The sequence below is a fragment of the Loa loa genome (genome assembly GCF_000183805.2).
Source record: "Loa loa unplaced genomic scaffold supercont3.333, whole genome shotgun sequence".
In the NCBI taxonomy this organism is placed as follows: domain Eukaryota; kingdom Metazoa; phylum Nematoda; class Chromadorea; order Rhabditida; family Onchocercidae; genus Loa; species Loa loa.
The window spans coordinates 21,292-40,518 of NW_018108513.1; the positions used below are offsets into that span (position 1 = coordinate 21,292).

Below are 19,227 nucleotides of genomic sequence, written 5' to 3' on the forward strand. Positions count from 1 at the left end.
AATTTCGGTAATCTCCTTCATTATGCCAGTTTTTCGTACAACATCTAAGCAGTCATCCCGAAGCTTTGAATTACAATTTCATTCGTCTTTTGATAAGTGAAAGTATCAGTCATATAGGGGATGATTTAAAAAGTAAAAACAACTGATGTTCTAGGTGTTTCCTTAGCAAAATGGAATTATATTTATGCTGTAGTACTCCGTTTCTATAAAGTATATTATGTAAGTATCAGTTCGTTCAATAAATAGTCTTTCTTTAAGTTGTAAATTTTGTTACTTTGTGAATTTATTAATCTAAGGCAGTATTTTTCTTTTTTTTCTTTTTTTTTTTGGCTGGCTACAGAATGAAATTGTTCCATTTCTGGTTTAAATGTTTTAACAGTAAGCGCGTATAATTGGCATAAACTTACGATTCATCATACGTTAATTGCATTTGCCATAATTCTTGCAAAAAGGCAAGTATCATCTCATCATTTAAAATGCACAAAATATTTTTTAATTAGCTCAATCAATTTTTCTCTTTCATTCTTTCAATCTTATGTTTTTCGATGAGAAAAATTTTTCCAGCATTTCCTCCAACTGAATAACAAAATTTTAAGCTTTTCTCCAATGCTAAATGAGCAGCTTTTTCTTTTACTGAATTTAAAGATGTTCATCATTCATTTATCGAGTGTGTAATTGAAGTCATTCATCTTTCTGATGTTTTTCTTTTTCTTTTTTATTTTTGTTTTTAAGAAACCTTCAATAGCATTTTTTGATGCGTTGCTGTTTGATGTCGTAATTTCATTATAAGAATCTTATAGCTCTGAAATACGCATACCATCGACAAGAAAAATATTACAAAAATCCCTTAAAAACATTAGCAACATAAAACTAACTTTTAACTTAAGTTACAGCTAAATTTTGCATTCTCATTGTATTTTCTCTCAGAAGTATATATATATATATTATTTTTTTTTCTACTTGCACATCTACGCCAAGCGTAGCAAGAGATTAACAAATAATTGATTTTAACAATTTGCCCGTAAACTACTACTATTAGCAAGTTATTTCCAAAAAAGAATTTACGATGGTCAAATTATTGCTTTACTACTTTAATATCATAATGGCAGTAGTACAATCACTTGTTATCTCATTATATATATCAAATTTACTTTCTGATACTCTATGGACATGAAGTTTTAGCTGATATTATTCATTTGTTTTTGCTATTTTCACATTCAACAGATCTCTTAAAAATTACTAGTTATCCTCTTACCCACCTCTCTCCTCTCTTTTCGCACATATTTATATTGAGCCATGCTATTAATTCTCGCTCTTCTCATATCATCCCCATGTCCTCAATGCCATACGTCCTCACATGTAGTACATGTCCATCGTCTACCTTGGTTTATTTACGTTTCTTCCTGCCATTTTATATTGATTTGCGTTTATTCCTCCCCTTTGCTTTTAGATTCAAAAAAAAAAGCAAAAGTACTAAACGTCCCCAAATCTTTATCACGTCATACTGTGATGTAAAAATTGAAGAAAAAAGGAAATTTAGCAATTCTAATCCTTATACGTTTTCTATAAAGCAATCACAAATGAATCTTGTAATGAATATTAATTGTGTAACACACACGAAGTATTTAAAACTCTTCTGAACTGAACAAATTTTAATCTTTCAGAAATATTTTTTCGCAGCAGAAACAGAAATAAGCGAAAAAAGAGATTTGAACGATAAATTAATTTTGTCCATTGGGTTCACCAGAAATAGTCCTTTTCATTTTTGTCAAACGTGTTTTTAAGCACAAGATAACTCGTAAATCTGTCACTACGGTGAAGTAAAAAAAAGAAAAAAAATACATGGATAACAAACGGACACGGTAAAAAAGAGCAATGTGGAAAGAAAACAAGAAAATGAACCCTTTCAGCTGAATATATGAGACAGGAAAACATTCCAACTTCAATTAGAAATGATTCACCAATCATCACCGCATATCAGAAACCAGTTATATAAGAAAACAATGCATTTTCTGGGAAGAATCATGAGATAAAGTTCTGTAAGGATTGGGCTACGAGTCCAATGACATTGCAAAAAAGAACACAGAAGAGGATGATTGCTAAATTAGGAATTATCCAATACCATAATGTCTCTTGAGCAAATCCTGCGTTGCTCTTCCACGCTGTTTATAGAACAGCAAGTAGGCATCATCGTTTTGAACACGTGAGTGTTGGGCACGTGTAACAATCGAGTCGTCAAAATTACGCCAATCTATAAAATGTGATGTACTTATAGAAATTTGTAAAAATCCATCGAAAATTTAATATTCACAATGAAAAATCAAAATATGTGTTTGAGTAAACTAATATAAAATGTTTTTATTACGTATATAAATGAAAGTAAGAAAATCACCAATTTCTGTCGTTTTTCCATCAATACTTAGCAGTCTAGCTAACGATATGTAATGGCCAAAATAGCTACTCCCAGAATGACACACTACACCTGTTAAATCATATTTCGTTTCCTAGAAAATGCAAGAAATTAATTGCATGCTTCATTACCAGCAATGGACTTTACTCCCATACATATGACACCCTTCTAAAGAAGTCAGAGCACAAAAACATTCGAGTATGTGAAATAAAATTAGGAAAAAAAAGCCAGCCTAGTACGCTGACATCACTTATAGAACGAGTAAATGTTTTCCATAATTTTAATTTTGATATACAACCTGTCCCGACGGAGCAGTGTCGGATAAAAATTGAGCCAAGTCAAGATTATCAAGGGGATATCGAACGGGGCGATCATCTTTAGAACGGCGATGTATTGTCATCAGCGATGTCGTATAAATGAAACGTTTCAGTTGGATGATCAAAATAGGAGGTAAGCGGTATAGAATAAGTTGCTTAGTTGCTTCCACGTGTTCTTTACATCTACTGCAATACCTGAAATTGGAAGGAAAATAGCAAAATTTAGCCTACATTTGTAAAGATAATAATTCCACTTCCATCATTATTTTATCACTTTAAAAAAACGATTAGCAAGTGATACTAAAAGTTTCTCCCAAGAAGCCAATAATATATCCAAGCTACAATTATATCATCACTAGGAAGATGTACTGTTCAATACAACAAAGTTTTGGTGATAATTCTGAGTAATTTCAGTTATTGTTCATTGTAACGATGCCCAGAATTTATGAAATTGACAAATTACAAAACGGACCAAGACTCCTCCGGCTTAAGACGTTCCGTTTCTGAGAACATTGCTAACATGTCGTACAATGATGGATTCGAAGCAATGCTACTCGAACTTGCCATTGATGATGACATCTTCTGATAATGAACCGTTTTTTCGACATCGATATCCTGTAGTAAGGCATTTTTTTCATGAATTCTTTACTCAAAATTTTTTAAAACTTCCAGAAATCAACTAGTAAGAAGAAAATAAGCAAGACGTATAATACTTATGACAACTTACCACCTCTCTTTTTGTTTCAACCGTTAAATATTCTTTGCCGCATTTCAAGTTCCACCAATTGATTGATAGGAAAGTTCCATTTGGCAAATCCAAAGGTGCTGAAAATTAAGAACAGAGACATTTTGTATGAGTTATAATAATCAATTTTTACTACATAATCAAACAGCACTTTACATAAGATTCAATTTTATCGATTGCAAATTTCTATAGTTCAAAAGAAAATTTTTGTTACACTTTTACTCACATTGTAAAACTGAAACGCTGCACAAATCGAACAGACCTATATCACTTCTTAATAATCATGAAAACGAACTAATGACTTTTACCAGTCGATAGCCCTATAAAAATGCCAAAATGAAGATTGTGACTAAATTTCCTTAAGTCCAAAACAGTAGAACTGGAGGAACAAATTATAAAACTGAAAATGATCCGAAAATTTCGAAAAAAAATCACTAAATCTTACCATCAGAACGCGAGTCAAGCAATGTATCACCAATGACAGCATCCGATTGTTGTAGTTTACGTACTAAGAATAGTTTTGATTCCGCTCGTGATTTATTTCGTGGCTCACCAAGAACCATCTGTCTTTTTGCGGCAACAGGGGCTATTTCCATCTAGAATAGATGGAAGTAGACTTTTAATAAGGAAGAGAGGAATATTCCCTAAGCTTCATGCTACACTATTGCTCTGACCCGTTGATAATTTTTCCTAAATTCTCGGAAAAAGCTTCAGTTTTCGTGGAGTAGAGTACAAAAGATGCAAACATACCGGTAAATCATCAATATTTCCATTAACAGCAGATGCTGAAAAGCATGAGCTCGAACCCACATATGATTCGCGAGAAGATTCCAATGGATCAACCGCTGCATCGTTGTTGTTGTCAACTGGTGGTTGAAATACATTAACTGAATGTCTAAAATATTACGTAGTGAGGAAACAGGACGGAACCGAAAAAACGAACGCTTAGTTTTCAATTTTTACGAAGAAATAAGCACTCCTTAATAAAAAAGAAACAGAATTGCTAAACACTTCGTGACTAGTGATAATTTTTTTCTAATGTGTATGAATTCTACAGCTGTAATAATAATCATCACTGCATACCGCGCTTGTCCTTATGGATAGAAAAATACGTAAGAGTAACAGAAAATACTTCAATAAAACAACGAATCCGTAAAAAAAAAAAAAAAACCATTATATCAATGTTTATTAAATCCACTGATAAATAATTACTCTCTGTGGATGGGAAAATAAAAGAAAAAACTAACTTGCAACGACTTTCCAAATTTCGCATAATATTTGAACAAGTAACTCGTTTTTTAGGCAATGAAATAATGAACGGTTGTCCAACAGCTTCAGCTTGAGTACGTGATCTACAGTTGATTTTATGATCCGGCCAATCCCCCATTTGACATTCGCTGAGAAAAAAAGTGAAGATTTCTTCGAGCTATTTAAGAAGGTTAAATTACTAACAGCATCTCTTTGTCAGCGAACTAATTATTCCTAATCCTGTACATAACACAGGTCTTGAATTATTATAAGTGAATTGAAACGAACAAGATGCCTAATTTTAACAATGTTATACCACCCTACAAATAAAAAGGATCAATTCCAAACAGTTAACAATAACCTTCATGTTTTATACCGCAAATATTTATTTGAAAATAGGAATGAAAATGCAATATAAATCCCACCTTACGGTTAGATAACTGTATTCGAAATGAACCGTTACTCTTACAACAATAAAATGGCAATGAAATTAGACTGTTTATAGTTTTACATTTGAATAAATGAATTTTTTTTTGCTTTATATTTCTCTCCCAAAAATCATCTCTTAATGCAAAAGTATGAAAAATAATTTCAAATTAGTTTCCTCGCATTTAATTATCATCATTTCGACGTCCTTTTCGAACAAATTTTTTTTTACATAATGGATATATGAAACGTAAATGAATCTTTTTGAAAAGAGCATCAAAATGATGAGTGAATGCACAAAAATTAATCCTCACAAAATCAAATTAAAAACAAACCGATTACAATAGAAAGCGTCATAACAACGCTCGCAAGTTTTTAGCTTTACATCCGTGGCCTGACAATAAGCACACGCACGACGGATACCCTTACGATAGAGAAGACGCTGAACAACGGCGAATTCAACAATATCATCATTACAATCATACGGATCATGCACTTGAAAGCTTAAACAAATAAATAATTTGGAGCTATTTAAATAAAAGAATGAAGCCGTTGTCTTAATTCATGAAGTGGAATACATTTTAACTAAATCCAAAATTATCTGAAATAATTTGAAGTATTCCTGAAGAAATCAAACTCTAAGCTCGTAATTAGACATATCCTCAAACAGTATCTGGGAGTTTACTTAATCATAAGAACACATTTTTCAATCTTTTGAACGCCAACATTTCCAAATATTAAAAGCAATATTCTGAACATGATAAAATTTCCATTATTTATCACCAAATTCACCAAATCGAAACAATTCAAATTTTCGATTAAGTCGTTAGAACAAACCGTGAATACAAGTGTTGAACTTGGAAAAAAAAAAATTTTAGCTCACACATAAATAGTGTCCGTTGTAAGTATGTTGTTAACGCTATCATCGGGATTATACGCGCGAACAATACGATGGTTGTTTACTTCGACCATGCGCATCTAAAAATTTTATAGTGGCTTTAAAAATTAAATCTCTAAAAATAAACCGTAGAAGTACAAGTAAACTCATTTCTGCACTATTAATTTATTTTTTGTCGAACTTACAGACTTTGGATTTACATTAACTAGTCGCGACAATGCATCCAGTACTTCTGAAATTTTGCCATCTGCGTTATATCGTACCACAATCTGCGAACAAAAAACAATAACAGGTACAGTATACAGTAGTCTTTTACAATAGTTTAAGGTAGTTATCAGTTTATAATCAAATTGAAAATGCGAAACAAATATGAAGGTGATTAAAACTTCTGCGCTATACAAAAAAAAAATTCTGCTGAGAAAGCACGAAGTACATACTCGAACTGGCTTAAGACATGGATCAAGTGGCCAAAAATACACAGTGGAAGAACGCTTTTCTTTTGGAAACGGTACAGCAAGATAAGCAAAAGGATCGAAGGTAATGGATATCTGAAAATTAAAACAGAAATATCAAGGAATAAAGGGGAAAAACAACACTAAATATCTGTAGATCGTAAGAACATAAAACCAGTATACAAAAGCTGAAGTTAAATTAGTAACCAAATTTGTATCTAAAGCAGTTCGATTGGACTGAAAGCAATTACTATAAAATGACTTCATGTCATTCGCAATAAATTCACCTGATTACATTTCGGACATTGAAGTCTGGATTTCAATTGGCCATGAAAGAGATCCACGAAAATGGAATCATTACGCAACAAATGATTATGCCATGCCTCACGCGAAACCTTAACGAATAATTATAATGGGATTATCAAATATAAATTAAGGCTTTAAATTTCAAAATAAACCATACCTCAATATCTGGTCTTCCTTCAGCTTCAATCGTATTTGTTGTAGGTTTCACTCGAACTCGATTAAGGTCCTCGTGCAACCCGTCCAACACGAAACTCAAGAATTCATGGGCATCATGCTGGGCGAAATTTGCAAACTGTGTAGCCTTCTCGGCGACTAATTCCTGCAAAACAAGTCACACATCATTTTTTCGTCATCAGTGACCGTTCATGATATGAATTCTGATAAGTTTGATTTAAAGTTTGATTAATGTATTCCATTTGGAAATGTACATGATTTACATGATTGGAAATAATGACTTGGCTTTAATAATTGTAATATTATTGCATACCTTTATCTTTGTTGGTTCATATGCACGATTCATGCCATTCCACATTTGCTTCATGAATTCCGCAAAAACTTCTGCCAAACGTCCACCGAAACCAAGTGGATTCATTACATTGATATCTTTTTTGTAATAACCTCCTAAACATCATGGAAATCTCTCACAATATCAAATAATAAAAACAAGTCCATAATGAATGTCACTAGAGTATAATTTGGAAGTTTTAAATTATATTTACATTTATCAACTAAATGTAAAACTGAAATTGCTACTGAAATTGCTCATATTGTTTATCGAACTAATCAATCAGTGGTTTAATCAGCAGGAAAGAAGCGCTGCAAGTGGCTATATATAACAACACACTTTATGAAAATCAAGAATAAGAGATGCGTTCACGAGGAAAGAACCTTTTGCAAAAAGCTACCAATAATAAATTTGTAGTTGGTAAGGAAGAAAGCAAATAAGTAAAGAATTACTAAGTAGAGTATTCAAGTTAATAGAACATCTATTTACCGCTAAAATAAATTTGAAGTTCCTTGCAGTTAACGAGCATCTGCAAACTAGAATTCATGAAACATGTATTTCCAATATTCCGCAAACCAGTGAAACCACAGTCCACCACTGTCCCTTGCTCATCATATGGTAACACCTGTAAGCAGAATCATTGCTTTTACTACTCTCCTGTTGAATTTCTAGTCCTAAATAGATTTTCTTAGCAAGGTTTTTATAATTGGGAAAAATATTCAAGAGAAATCTCAATTTCTCAATTTAGAAATGTACAAAGTTATGTTCTCTTTCATAGGTTGTAAAGCACCAATTCCATACTTCCATTCCTCAAACAAAATCACAGACCTTGGCTGTTGGACGACCCGTCGGAGATGACGAAGGAGGAAAAGTTTGTTTCAATGTAATGTTTGTTGAATGCTGCACATCATTCAGTGAATTTTGAGCAATATTTGAAGAAGCTGAAGAAGCCGACGAAAACAACGACGATGAAGAAGACCTGAAAAGAAAAACACAGAATCATTCCACAATTGTACAATCAAATTTAGATCATAACTCAAACACCACGATTGTACTAAAATCAGTATTATGAACTCGTTTCACTTCGATGTAAGACGAACACACCAAGCAACATCATTTCAGGTGTCGTATATTTACTCTTAATTCATAGTAAATATGGTCAGAGACTTTTTTTTCATTTCAAGCTCATTCCATTTCATAAAAAATTTTGTAAAGAGCGATGAAAAACTACTACCTTCGTAAGACTGAACTTGTTGATTGTGATCTCAGCGTTGTCGATGGATAATTCCCATATGTATTAAAATTGAAGTTTTGCGCTGAATATGGAACTCGACTAGCAGGATAATAGGAGGTACGCTGATATTTAGAACTATGTGAAGAAATCCAGCTCGAAGACCGCCCTGTAGGCGGTAAACCTGATCGATCAGCTGTGGAACCAATGTAACGATATGAAATGCTTGGCCGTCTAAAAGATTTTATAAAATTTATATTAAAACCAGTAAGCAAGCGATAACGAGGTGGTGTTACCAAACCTCTAGCAGTAACAAAAATTTACAACTTAAGCTATACTGAATTTATTGCCAACAAAACTTTTCTTCGTAAAAAAGCAAAGGAAGACTAACGATGTATGAGGGCCTGCGGTAGATGAAGAACGTAAGGCCGACAAGGCACTAGATGAGTTACATTGTAACAAGCCTGAATTCCATTGACTTGGATCTCGCTTCTTTAGCACATATTCTCGATCGTCAGAACGCATTTGGCACTCCTCTGGTATTATATCATGTGCAAGCTCTGCATGCCAAATAAGTTGCACCGATTTATCCACTCCATATTTTAACAGAATAGGGTCTGCATCCGACCTACAAAACAATTCAGTGAGCACTCAAAGAAGCTGAACGCATATTACGAACAGCATCATTCCCTTTTTTTTCCTCCTCTCTTTGGTGTTATTCTTGCATAATCTTTTTAAGCATTTTAGTAAAGTTCTACGACTGCATCTCCAATTTTCTCTACATTAATAGTAATATATTCTCACTTTTTACATACTAACTTCTTATTTGCTAATAAGATTTCGCTTCCTTTAAATATTATTATTTCGCCACCATTTTTACGCTTAACTGTTCCACTAATCCTTATCTATTACATCTGCTGAATATCAGAAAATAGAACTGTCCCATTAATGTTCTTGAAAGTCATAAAGAAGATTAACATTTAATCCTGTTCTTCGAAAAAGAATAAAGTATTCGATTTTTGCTCCATTAAATTTAAAAAAAAAAGAAAGAAAAAGAAAAAGGACTAATGAATTAATATTTTAAAAACAAATTGATTTTGATCAATATACTTACAAGCAGTGGAAATCGATCTGCAGAGAACGTTCATGAAAAGTGACAGCATCGATAAGGATTTCCTTCTGAGTTACACGAACAACATGTAGATCTGGGGATTGCTTGTACTCGCCATATTTCAAAGAATCTATAATATCATTGGTAATTAATTATTAAGTTATAACAATTAACCAAACATCGTTCTAGCGGTTGTCAAAAGTTTTCAACAACAGGACTTTCCAAATAGTAAGGTAAGGATGGTAAGCACAAAGAGGTAAGGTATGATAACTTCTAATCATGCAAACATTGGACAGGAATGATTTTGAAATTATTCAAAAAAATGAGTTATCGGAAAAAGTATTTATGTGTAGAAAGACAGAGAGAGAGAGGGGGGAGAGAGAGGGAGATAGGGAGAAAATCTCACCAATATTTTCCTTTTCAATGGATTAGTAAAGTATGAAATAGACTACGTACAAGAAGAAAAAGTCAAAATTAAATCACTGCAATGGTATTAACATTAGGAAAAGATGAATCTTTAAAAAAGGTCAAATCCGACAGGACTTCTACGATTCGTCAGCTGCTAAGTTAAAATTAATGTCTAAAATATAACCAAAAACAAAGCAACCTATGGTGTTGATATTAGGAAAAGATGAATCTTTGAAAGAAGGTCACACAATATGTTGTAGAAGGTCACACAATATGTTTCAACTTAAAGTACTTAGAAACAACTGAATGAAAGTCAAGAGGAAGTAACCAAGTTGTGCTGAATAATATATCCAAGAACATGGATTTCATTTTCATTGATATAACTGATGGATTATGAGAACATTTCAACAATTTTTTTTCAATATAAAAGTAATGGAGATATATTAAAAGCTATCATTTGAAGCTCAGAATCCTTTACCAATCCAAGAAAAAGAAAGATATAAAATAACAGATATACACGGATTTATGTCATCCCAAATTTTTCCAAGAGAATCACTATAAGCATTTAAAAGACTAAATTAAAGCAATAACTATAAATTTTGCTTTCTAAGTTCACTTATAATTATTCATCTGTATATTTTGAAACGAAGGGTAGAAGATAAGCATGTGATTCTCAAAAATTACATATCATTCTAAATGTTCGTAACCAAGCATACTTTTCTCGCAGCATCTGATATGACAAAGTTCAGATATTTTTAATTTCACATGTCATGAAATGAATTTCATATTATATATGAATTATCTTAGAGCATCTTAAACATAGAAGTGAATGCTCAGTGATTTATTTTCATTTATATTTTAAGTTTTTTCACCACATAATCCAAAACACTTGAAGATAAGAGCTATACTTGTGGTAATATTCATTTTCCAAAAAATTAAAATGAAATTCCAAAAACAATTAAAATTTCGGTAAACGAAAGCTTAGAACATCCCTAAATTTCTAATCGTTCATCCGCGCACTTTTTGTCCACTGAAACAGATGTATGAACATGGGAAAAAAGTATGTCTAGAATGAAAAAAAAAGAACTTTGTATGCGATATTTCGAAAGCCACAGAATCAATTCATTTTAGCAAGTGCAAAGTAAAAGGTAAATGAGAATAACAGAAGTTATTAAGCTATTACATCCCAATTCAAATATAAGTGCTCGCCTAACAAAAAGTTCAATTAAAAGAGATGGAAACGACGATCCAGTGGAAGTATTTAAGCGATTATACAAAAAATCAAAGCCCTGTTTTCCCCCATCCATATTTCTTCCCTCTTTTCATCATAATCCATTGCATATACATTTACAGAGATTTTTTTTCTTTTTTCGTCTTTTTTTTTTTTGAGAAATAACTCCATTGTAATTGTGTTAAAGGATCAGGAACAACAATTCGAACCTTTAAATTCATCATTTCCAAGAATTAAAAAAAAACAAAGTTGAAGCATTGGTAATGATTCCACAGCATCATTTTGGACCATTTTTTTGGACTTCAGGAAAAACAGTGAAAGCAAAATAAAACTTTGTATGAATCATCAATTTAAACATTGCCCTAAATAATTAGGAGAAAAAAAAACAGTATGGGAGAAACTTCCAGAAAGCACATTTGGAACTATTCAACTGAATCAAATTGATAAAATCAGCTGACGTCAACCTGCAGCTCTGCAACTTTTTAATGAGAAGGGTACGACCTATAATTACATAATTCTCTATGGATGATATATATATATACCTATATATCAATAAATATCCGATTATGTAATGTATGGGATTATGTAATGTATGGGCTTAAGATCCAGTATTATTTTGCAGCGCTTTTGAAACAAACAATCCCAAATGAATATAGAGCGGAAGAAGTGATCACGAAGAATCCGCCGGTGATACTCCAAAAAAGAACTTCTATGCATAAAATACAAAAAACAACAAATCATTCACATCGCATAAGATACTAAGTGGAAATGAAAGATGTCGTAGCGTAAGAATCAAGTCTCCCCTTCCCATTCCGCCCATTTCTATCTCAATATACGTTTAAAAATAAAGGGAACTTCTACTTTGGGATCAAAAACATAACAAGTAAATACTTGATAAAGCATTTGTAACATAAAAATGAAAAAGAAAAAGAAAATAAAACCATATGAATCAATCAGTAAACAGATGTGAAAATGAAATAAACATTTTAAACATTGAGCGAACAAAATCATCCAATTTTTCCAACGCATAAAAATGTCTAAGAGAAATGAAATGTTAGTTAAAACCATATGGGAGTGTATTTAATGAATACAATGTACAAATGAGTGAAAAAGTAGTTGATCGAGGAACGGATCCGTTGGATCATTGTATGTCTGTGTATTTTCAAAGTTACGTCAAAAAGAACACACGAAAACATGAAAAGACGGAAGAGTAGGTGAAGAGAAAAAAAAAGGTGGGAAGATTTGAAAGAGATGTTACAAACAAAAAAATGTTTCTTTCTACTGGAAAAGATAAGAAAGATGGGAAATTGTTGTCAAAGATACGAAATGAAAAGTGGAGTAGTAAAAGAAAAGGATGCTCTGGAAATATGTCACTGAATAGATCTAGATGAGAAAAGAAAACTGGAGGAGCAAGTATAGGACAACTATAGGGTATACAAGTGTATAAGCTATCCTGTATGTTAATAAGCATAGCTCAAGTTCTTAAAGCTCGAATTTGAGCCTGAACTGCTTTATGACGCCTGCTCCATTCTCTAACATTCTTCCTCTCAATTATTCCTGCCACCCACCGCTCGGGTGGGAGTGTAGTCATATCAACTCAACATTTTCAGGACTTTTCCTTGCTCGCTTCCTGTAAACTAGACACAACCCTTCCTATTTGCTCACCTAAAGTTTAAATCAGCAAATGTCAAATATCATTAATCTAAAATAACTTCAATCATTCTATAATTAAAATTGTTCACTCGTTTACAGCACAAAGAAAAGATTAAAATAAGTGAAAATCCGTCATTTCAGTGGTTGGAAAACTCAAAGATTGACTATTTACTCTGGTAGATTCCATTTCCCATGGCTATGAACAGATATCGTAATTACCCCGCAACGTATTGCAGTACAGAACGATCATGTAACGATGACGATGAACGGAAATGAAGTTAATGGAGTGAAATTTTTGGTAAAAATTTTGGAATTGAGAAAAATAATGAAAAAGAAGGACTGACTTCAGTGTAACCGTAGCAAATCCTTCCTTCAGCAGTATATCTATGATTATGGTCAGAAAAGTGCAACACTTCTTAAGGCCTAAGTATTTATTTATTCAAAATAGATTCGTGCCAAAATTTCACTTTAGTATGCATTAAATGAATTACGCTAGATCATCAACTTCAACTTATGACTACATACATTATTCAATATTAAAACTTGATCAGAAATGCAACTGCTATCCTATTAAACATCAGTACGTCTCCCGTGGGCTGTGTCATCGCGGACCTCACAGGGCGACCATATCTGGAGTTTAGGGTATAACTAACATAAGCCATCAATCCTTCAGAGCTAGAGGAATCGATTCAATATTTAGTTCTAAGCAAATAAGAAATATATAACCGATGGAAAGATCAAGAAATCTTCATTTTCCAAAAGCAGGATTTTCCAAAATTTAAAATGTTTTGTCATTCGTGATAAAGACCTCAAGTACCGAAGTCCAAAGAAAATAAAAATGGAAATATTATGCCAGCTCAATCTGGTCAACCAAAAGAATAATGAATAAAACTAATTCGTAAAAACAATATCCATACCGATCGATATGACACAAACTTCCGGATTTGTATTACACTCGAAATCCATCATACCTGAAACTTCAGTATGCAAAATCAACAGCTTAGCAAGGCAAAAACCAACAGAACTGCTGATAAAGAGAGTAAACGATAAGGTAAGCATCTTACAAAGGTTCAATTTCCTCAGCTACTTTTGTCCTAATTCTACGCTTATTCTACATTTCTGGATACTATGAAGAAAGTAAAAATATTAAACATGCAATAAATATTAAATTCAAACCTTCATCATTCTGGTTGTCATCGGAATTTTTTCCCAATCCATCATCTGTTCCAAATATAATACTACTAATATTCTTACTAGTACTACCATCTTCATCTTCCACGGTTTCATTAATATCGATTGGATCTTCGCGTTTCATTGTACTTCACGTCTTTCTTCACAATCACCTAAAAATAAAACTTCTACAAAAAACGATCTAGTTGGAGCAAATTAATTAAATCCATGGAATATATGATCGCGACGGCAGCCTATCTTAACAAACTTTATTAATGTTAGCAAGCTCATTATGAGTAACTGAACACGAATTTATCACCACTATATTAAACGTATATGTCACTGTAACTTATCTATTTCCGATTAATTTGGCCATTTAATGACCACCTTATGTAACTAATTGTTGGTTAAATTGCAAATGTTGCAAACTGTGCAACCTTGATCGGAAACTTGCATTAGTGACTTGCATGAAACTTTTGCAGGAGCGCACTTCCGATGCAAATTAAATCTCAGAATTAGCGCAGTAATGATGCTATCAGATCAACATACTCTTAACCTATGTGAAGTTTTTTGATAATCAACCCATATTTCCATCCGATCTAATCATAACTATTCACTGTCAGATAAAATGACACTCCTAATTTGAATAAAAAGTTGTACAACGTAAAGCAGAATTGTCACATTAATTAATAGCAATATCCCTACAACATTTTGAAAAAACGAGAATAATCATGAAGTGAGAAATGAATGGTCTTGACACGAAGATGTAATAGGATGGAGCGGAAATGACAATTCCAATGTCAAAAGTGATGACACAGCAAAAAGAATGACATCTAATTTTCACAGCGCGAAACTTCTGGCAACAATGACAATAATGGTCGACATAAGAGCAAACTCTATGTCACCAACAAATGTCAACTGATTCCCGACTTGAACCCCGGAAAACTGTAAGAGTCAAGTTTGACGTATGTCTCCCGACGTTTTTAATCCATTGATAAATTTTTTTCTATCATCTGAGCATTATGATTATCATATGATAATGATTTGCTCCATATATGTATATTCGATAAAAGAGAATTTTACGTTCTACTATAATTACAACTGGAATATCGAATAAATGATACAATAATGTGTAATATACGTGATGTAAATGGCATTTTAACTGCAAAACAATAACAATAACAATAATAAAACAGAAATGTAGCATTGCTACGACATTAAAAAGTTGAGTTGAACACTTTTATTGAGATGGTAACAGATGTGTTATTTGTGGTACACAGTAGTCTATTTCATGATAAGCGAAAGAAGGATAAGGAAGATAGAATTAGCAGTTTTTGATAATTTCAGAATTGGAAAAGGAATGAAAGATTACTATATACCACAAATAACACATCTATTACTATTCCAATAAAAATGCTCAACTCAACTTCTTATTGTCCTTGCAATGCTACACTTCTGTTTCATTCCGTTTTAATAATATATCATTTCTGCAACATTTCTTTGTTCCAATCAAAAAGCTTGCTAAATAAACAGATATGAGAGAAAAATGTAATTACTTATTTAATGATGTGCAAAAGAAGGATAAGGAAAGATGAAACTTGAAGTTTTCAACTATTTCAAAGTTGGAAAAGGAATGAAATATATCTTCTTCATCTCATACCAAATATCAATACCTGATGTATACTGAATCATACCTACAATACGTGTGCAAAACATATAAAAACGAAATGCACCAATGAAATGATTTAATTACACATTTCCACAAGTAAAAATACGTGAATATGATCAAACGACTACAACGATTACAATGAAAGGATACCGCAGGAAGTAAAAAATTCACGTTAATCAATATTTTGCTTCAAATTACATAAAAATGTAGCAATCAGTAACGTCAACATGAATGAAAGAAATATATCAAAAATCAAAAAATGACACGTAATTAACGCAATTGTACATATCTATACTCATAAATACCTACATAGACATAAACTTAGACAGACAGACAGACAGACACACACACACGGACAAGCACACACACACACAAACACACACACACACACACACACACACATACACACACACTCCACAGGAATCGATTTGTCCAAGTGAACATAATACAGAACTTGATGTGTTTGCTGAGCATCGGTGGTGACGAGATTTGAATTGCTTAGGCGATTGAAGTCGTCTGTCGTGTTCACGTATGAAGTCCATATGATAAAGAGCAGAGATTATTGATCGATACGTCTAACGTCCACTTACACTATCGATTTTTTCACGAACTAATTCATCCAAAATCCAATGAAACGGAAATTGCGCATAGTTTTTTTCTTTTTTTTTCCTGTCATAATTCGAAATACATGTAACGACTTATCGTTCGAATTATTTCAATTTACGTAACATGTATTAAATGGAACATATTAATGTAATATTTCAAAGGTAAAATCCGGATAGTAATCTGTCCGCGAATAGACAAGGAAAATGTTGCCATATTAATTAAAGAATTTTAATTCCAAAGATGTTAATTTCAATTTTAAGTTGTGTTTATTTTCTGTCGTAGGCTGAATTTTATTCATCGTTTAAAATAATATTATATCATGCTAAACTTATTTATCGATTCATTTGGTACAATGACAATATTTAATCATTCATAATTCAATGATCTAATTGATGACATATTAATGATCCAATTTTCCTTTCGTTTATATATGAAAAATTAAGAAAATATGTTAATATTAATCGTATTTCAGATATTTTATACCTGGATAAAAGAAAGAGAGGAAAAAAAAAGTACGTGGAACAATTTGTAATGTCATCAAAATTTGGGCTTGATTATGCTAAACGTGTTGCTAAATGTAAGAAATGCCAGCAGCAATTATTGAAAGGGGTATGTTTATATCATTAATGTTAACGATAACAAAAAAAAAGAAAAAAAACGAAACACGTATTACCAATCGTAAGTTATTATTTTGCAATATAATAGAAGAAGCGTACATTACGAGCAGAACAAATTTACACGTCCCTAAAATTTGTTGTTGCGTCTCTTTATGAATTTTTGACATCCATCTGTTTTACAAAACTTTCATTTCATTTAGATTGTTTAATTATTTCTACTTAACCAAAATATTTAATTTTTATCTATACAGCATATTTAATTGGCTTCATTTAATTTGCAAAATTTAATTAATGCGTGGAAATGCTGATTAAAATAAGCATTGTGAATCAGTATTTTCGATTGTTTATTCATTTCTTTTTTTTTTTCTTCCTAGGATTTACGAATGTGGAGAATGGTGCCAAATCCTTTTACGGCAGATTCTGGAAATCCAACGGAAATGAAAAATTATTTTCACATAGATTGTCTTTTCGAAACACTTACACGTTCCCGTGCTACAACGAAAGTCATTGATTCACCGGATGATATCGAAGGTTTCTCATAATTAACTACTACGATTTTTCCTTTCCTTATATTAACGAATTTTTTACTTCTTTTTATGCTAGGTAAGGTTTTACAGGTTGGGATGTTGCAAATGATGATGACAAAGCAAGCATCATAGAGAAAATTAGGGATCTTTCGGAATTGCGACTGAAAAAATTTGGAGATAAAGTGAAGACTTCAGCATCAAAAGATACTCTCAAAAAAGCCGTTGCTAAGGATATATCCTCAAAAAAAGTAAAGGACGAGAAAGTGGAAACGGTCATATCTGCTCGAAAGAAAGAAAAATATAAAACTGCCAAGAAAGATTCGAAGGAAATAACTTCCAGAAAAGTTGGTGATAGCAAAACAAGTGTTTCCACTGTGAAAAACGAACAATCAACAGCAGAAATCTTAGAAACAAGTAAAACAGAGGATAGTATTCAAAAGATAGGAAGCAAATTCGATATGTTCAAATTATTTTGCAAACTTTGTGATGTAATTGCTTCGGTATCGAAGTACACCGAGAAGACTGAAGCTGTTAAAATATTCATTAACAAAGGTATGATTAGACATATATGTGTATGTGTATATGGATGATAACTTGTTTTGCAATATATGTAAGAATTGTTGATTGCGAGTAAATCTGTTAGAATTTGTGGGAGTAGAATTTGGGTATTTCCTACCCAAACATTGCTTTTCCCTAACGTCTTTTTTTCATTTTTAAAATAGCACAGGTGGAGGAAAAGTTTTACCCGAAATTAGTTTTTTTCTGCTTATTAAAGTCCCATTTCATCAATTGTGATCATTCTGTTTAGTGTCACGCTTAGCAGTATTGATTCAAAAAGAGAATTATTTTATTTACCTATATTGCATAATAATAGTGCATGAAAGTAACAAATGAGATTTAGTGTTACTAGTTGATTACTTTTTTAATCAATATCTAAAAAATCGATTAAATTCAGATCTTTAATCAGATAAAGTCACTTGTTTCAGAAGGATATGATGGCGATCTACACTTACTACTCAAATTTTTAATTCCAGAAGCAGACCAGAGAATATACAATTTGAAAGCAAAACAGATTATAAAAATCTTTTCCACTGTAAGTATAAATATTTAAAGCTCAATTCCGGCACTTCTTTTACAATGAATATAGCCAATTCAGAGCCGTAGACTAGTTTTTAATAATTACTTCCCTGCTTGCTTCTTCTGTCTCTATCAAAGTTTGCTATCTTTTACAAAGCAATAAACTGCTACACTCCAAAGTAAACAATTGAACAAATCTCACAGTCCTTCTTTTTAAAGCTATTTGATTGGTCTATTGACGAATTGACAGAATCGTACAATCAAACAGGGGATGTATCTGAGACAATATGCTCTTTTTTATTGAAATTCGATGGTGATCGAAAAAAAACGAAATGACAAATCAAATGGTAAGCTGAAAATATGATTGAACGATCATTTGCCGAGTCCAGTTTTGTAGAGTTATGCCTTTAGATTTATTATCATTGTAATTCTGTTCCATGTTTTAATAAGATGGGAGACCTCCATGGGATGACTTTGTGATTTTTGTATAAAAAATATTTGAAATGCTTCAAGTTCAGGTAGATGAATGGTTAGAAAAGTTGAGTGAATTAACACGGGAAAAGATCAGCAGTCACATTTCTCGAAAAATACGTGAATTGTTAGTGATCGTTTGCATTTGT

The 19,227-nt window shown here is 32.2% G+C and overlaps 2 protein-coding genes across 2 annotated transcripts in view; one reads left to right on the forward strand and one right to left on the reverse strand.

The window, feature by feature from the left end:
• Positions 1-1,635: 1,635 nt before the first annotated feature.
• Positions 1,636-14,292, reverse strand: LOAG_18490 (ubiquitin carboxyl-terminal hydrolase). Its single transcript, XM_020451150.1, has 22 exons — positions 14,118-14,292; positions 13,859-13,912; positions 9,653-9,779; positions 8,930-9,166; positions 8,542-8,772; positions 8,136-8,286; positions 7,797-7,932; positions 7,290-7,423; positions 6,960-7,121; positions 6,784-6,891; positions 6,482-6,592; positions 6,230-6,313; positions 6,030-6,124; positions 5,482-5,649; positions 4,720-4,869; positions 4,223-4,367; positions 3,918-4,068; positions 3,455-3,552; positions 3,200-3,342; positions 2,709-2,922; positions 2,393-2,504; positions 1,636-2,251 (listed from the first exon to the last, which is right to left on the reverse strand). The coding sequence occupies exons 1-22, from the start codon at positions 14,254-14,256 to the stop codon at positions 2,112-2,114; spliced, it is 3,090 nt and encodes a 1,029-aa protein (XP_020305092.1). The 5' UTR covers positions 14,257-14,292; the 3' UTR covers positions 1,636-2,111.
• A 2,591-nt stretch (positions 14,293-16,883) lies between these two features.
• LOAG_18491 (DNA ligase) overlaps positions 16,884-19,227 on the forward strand; it is a gene marked incomplete at its 3' end in the record, with an annotated part of 6,731 nt that continues 4,387 nt past the window's right edge. The window contains exons 1-4 of the mRNA XM_020451151.1: positions 16,884-16,995; positions 17,378-17,534; positions 17,621-18,082; positions 18,517-18,623. Of these exons, the coding sequence (XP_020305093.1) occupies positions 16,918-16,995; positions 17,378-17,534; positions 17,621-18,082; positions 18,517-18,623 (804 nt within the window). The 5' untranslated portion in view covers positions 16,884-16,917. The remainder of the gene's footprint in view (positions 16,996-17,377; positions 17,535-17,620; positions 18,083-18,516; positions 18,624-19,227) is intronic.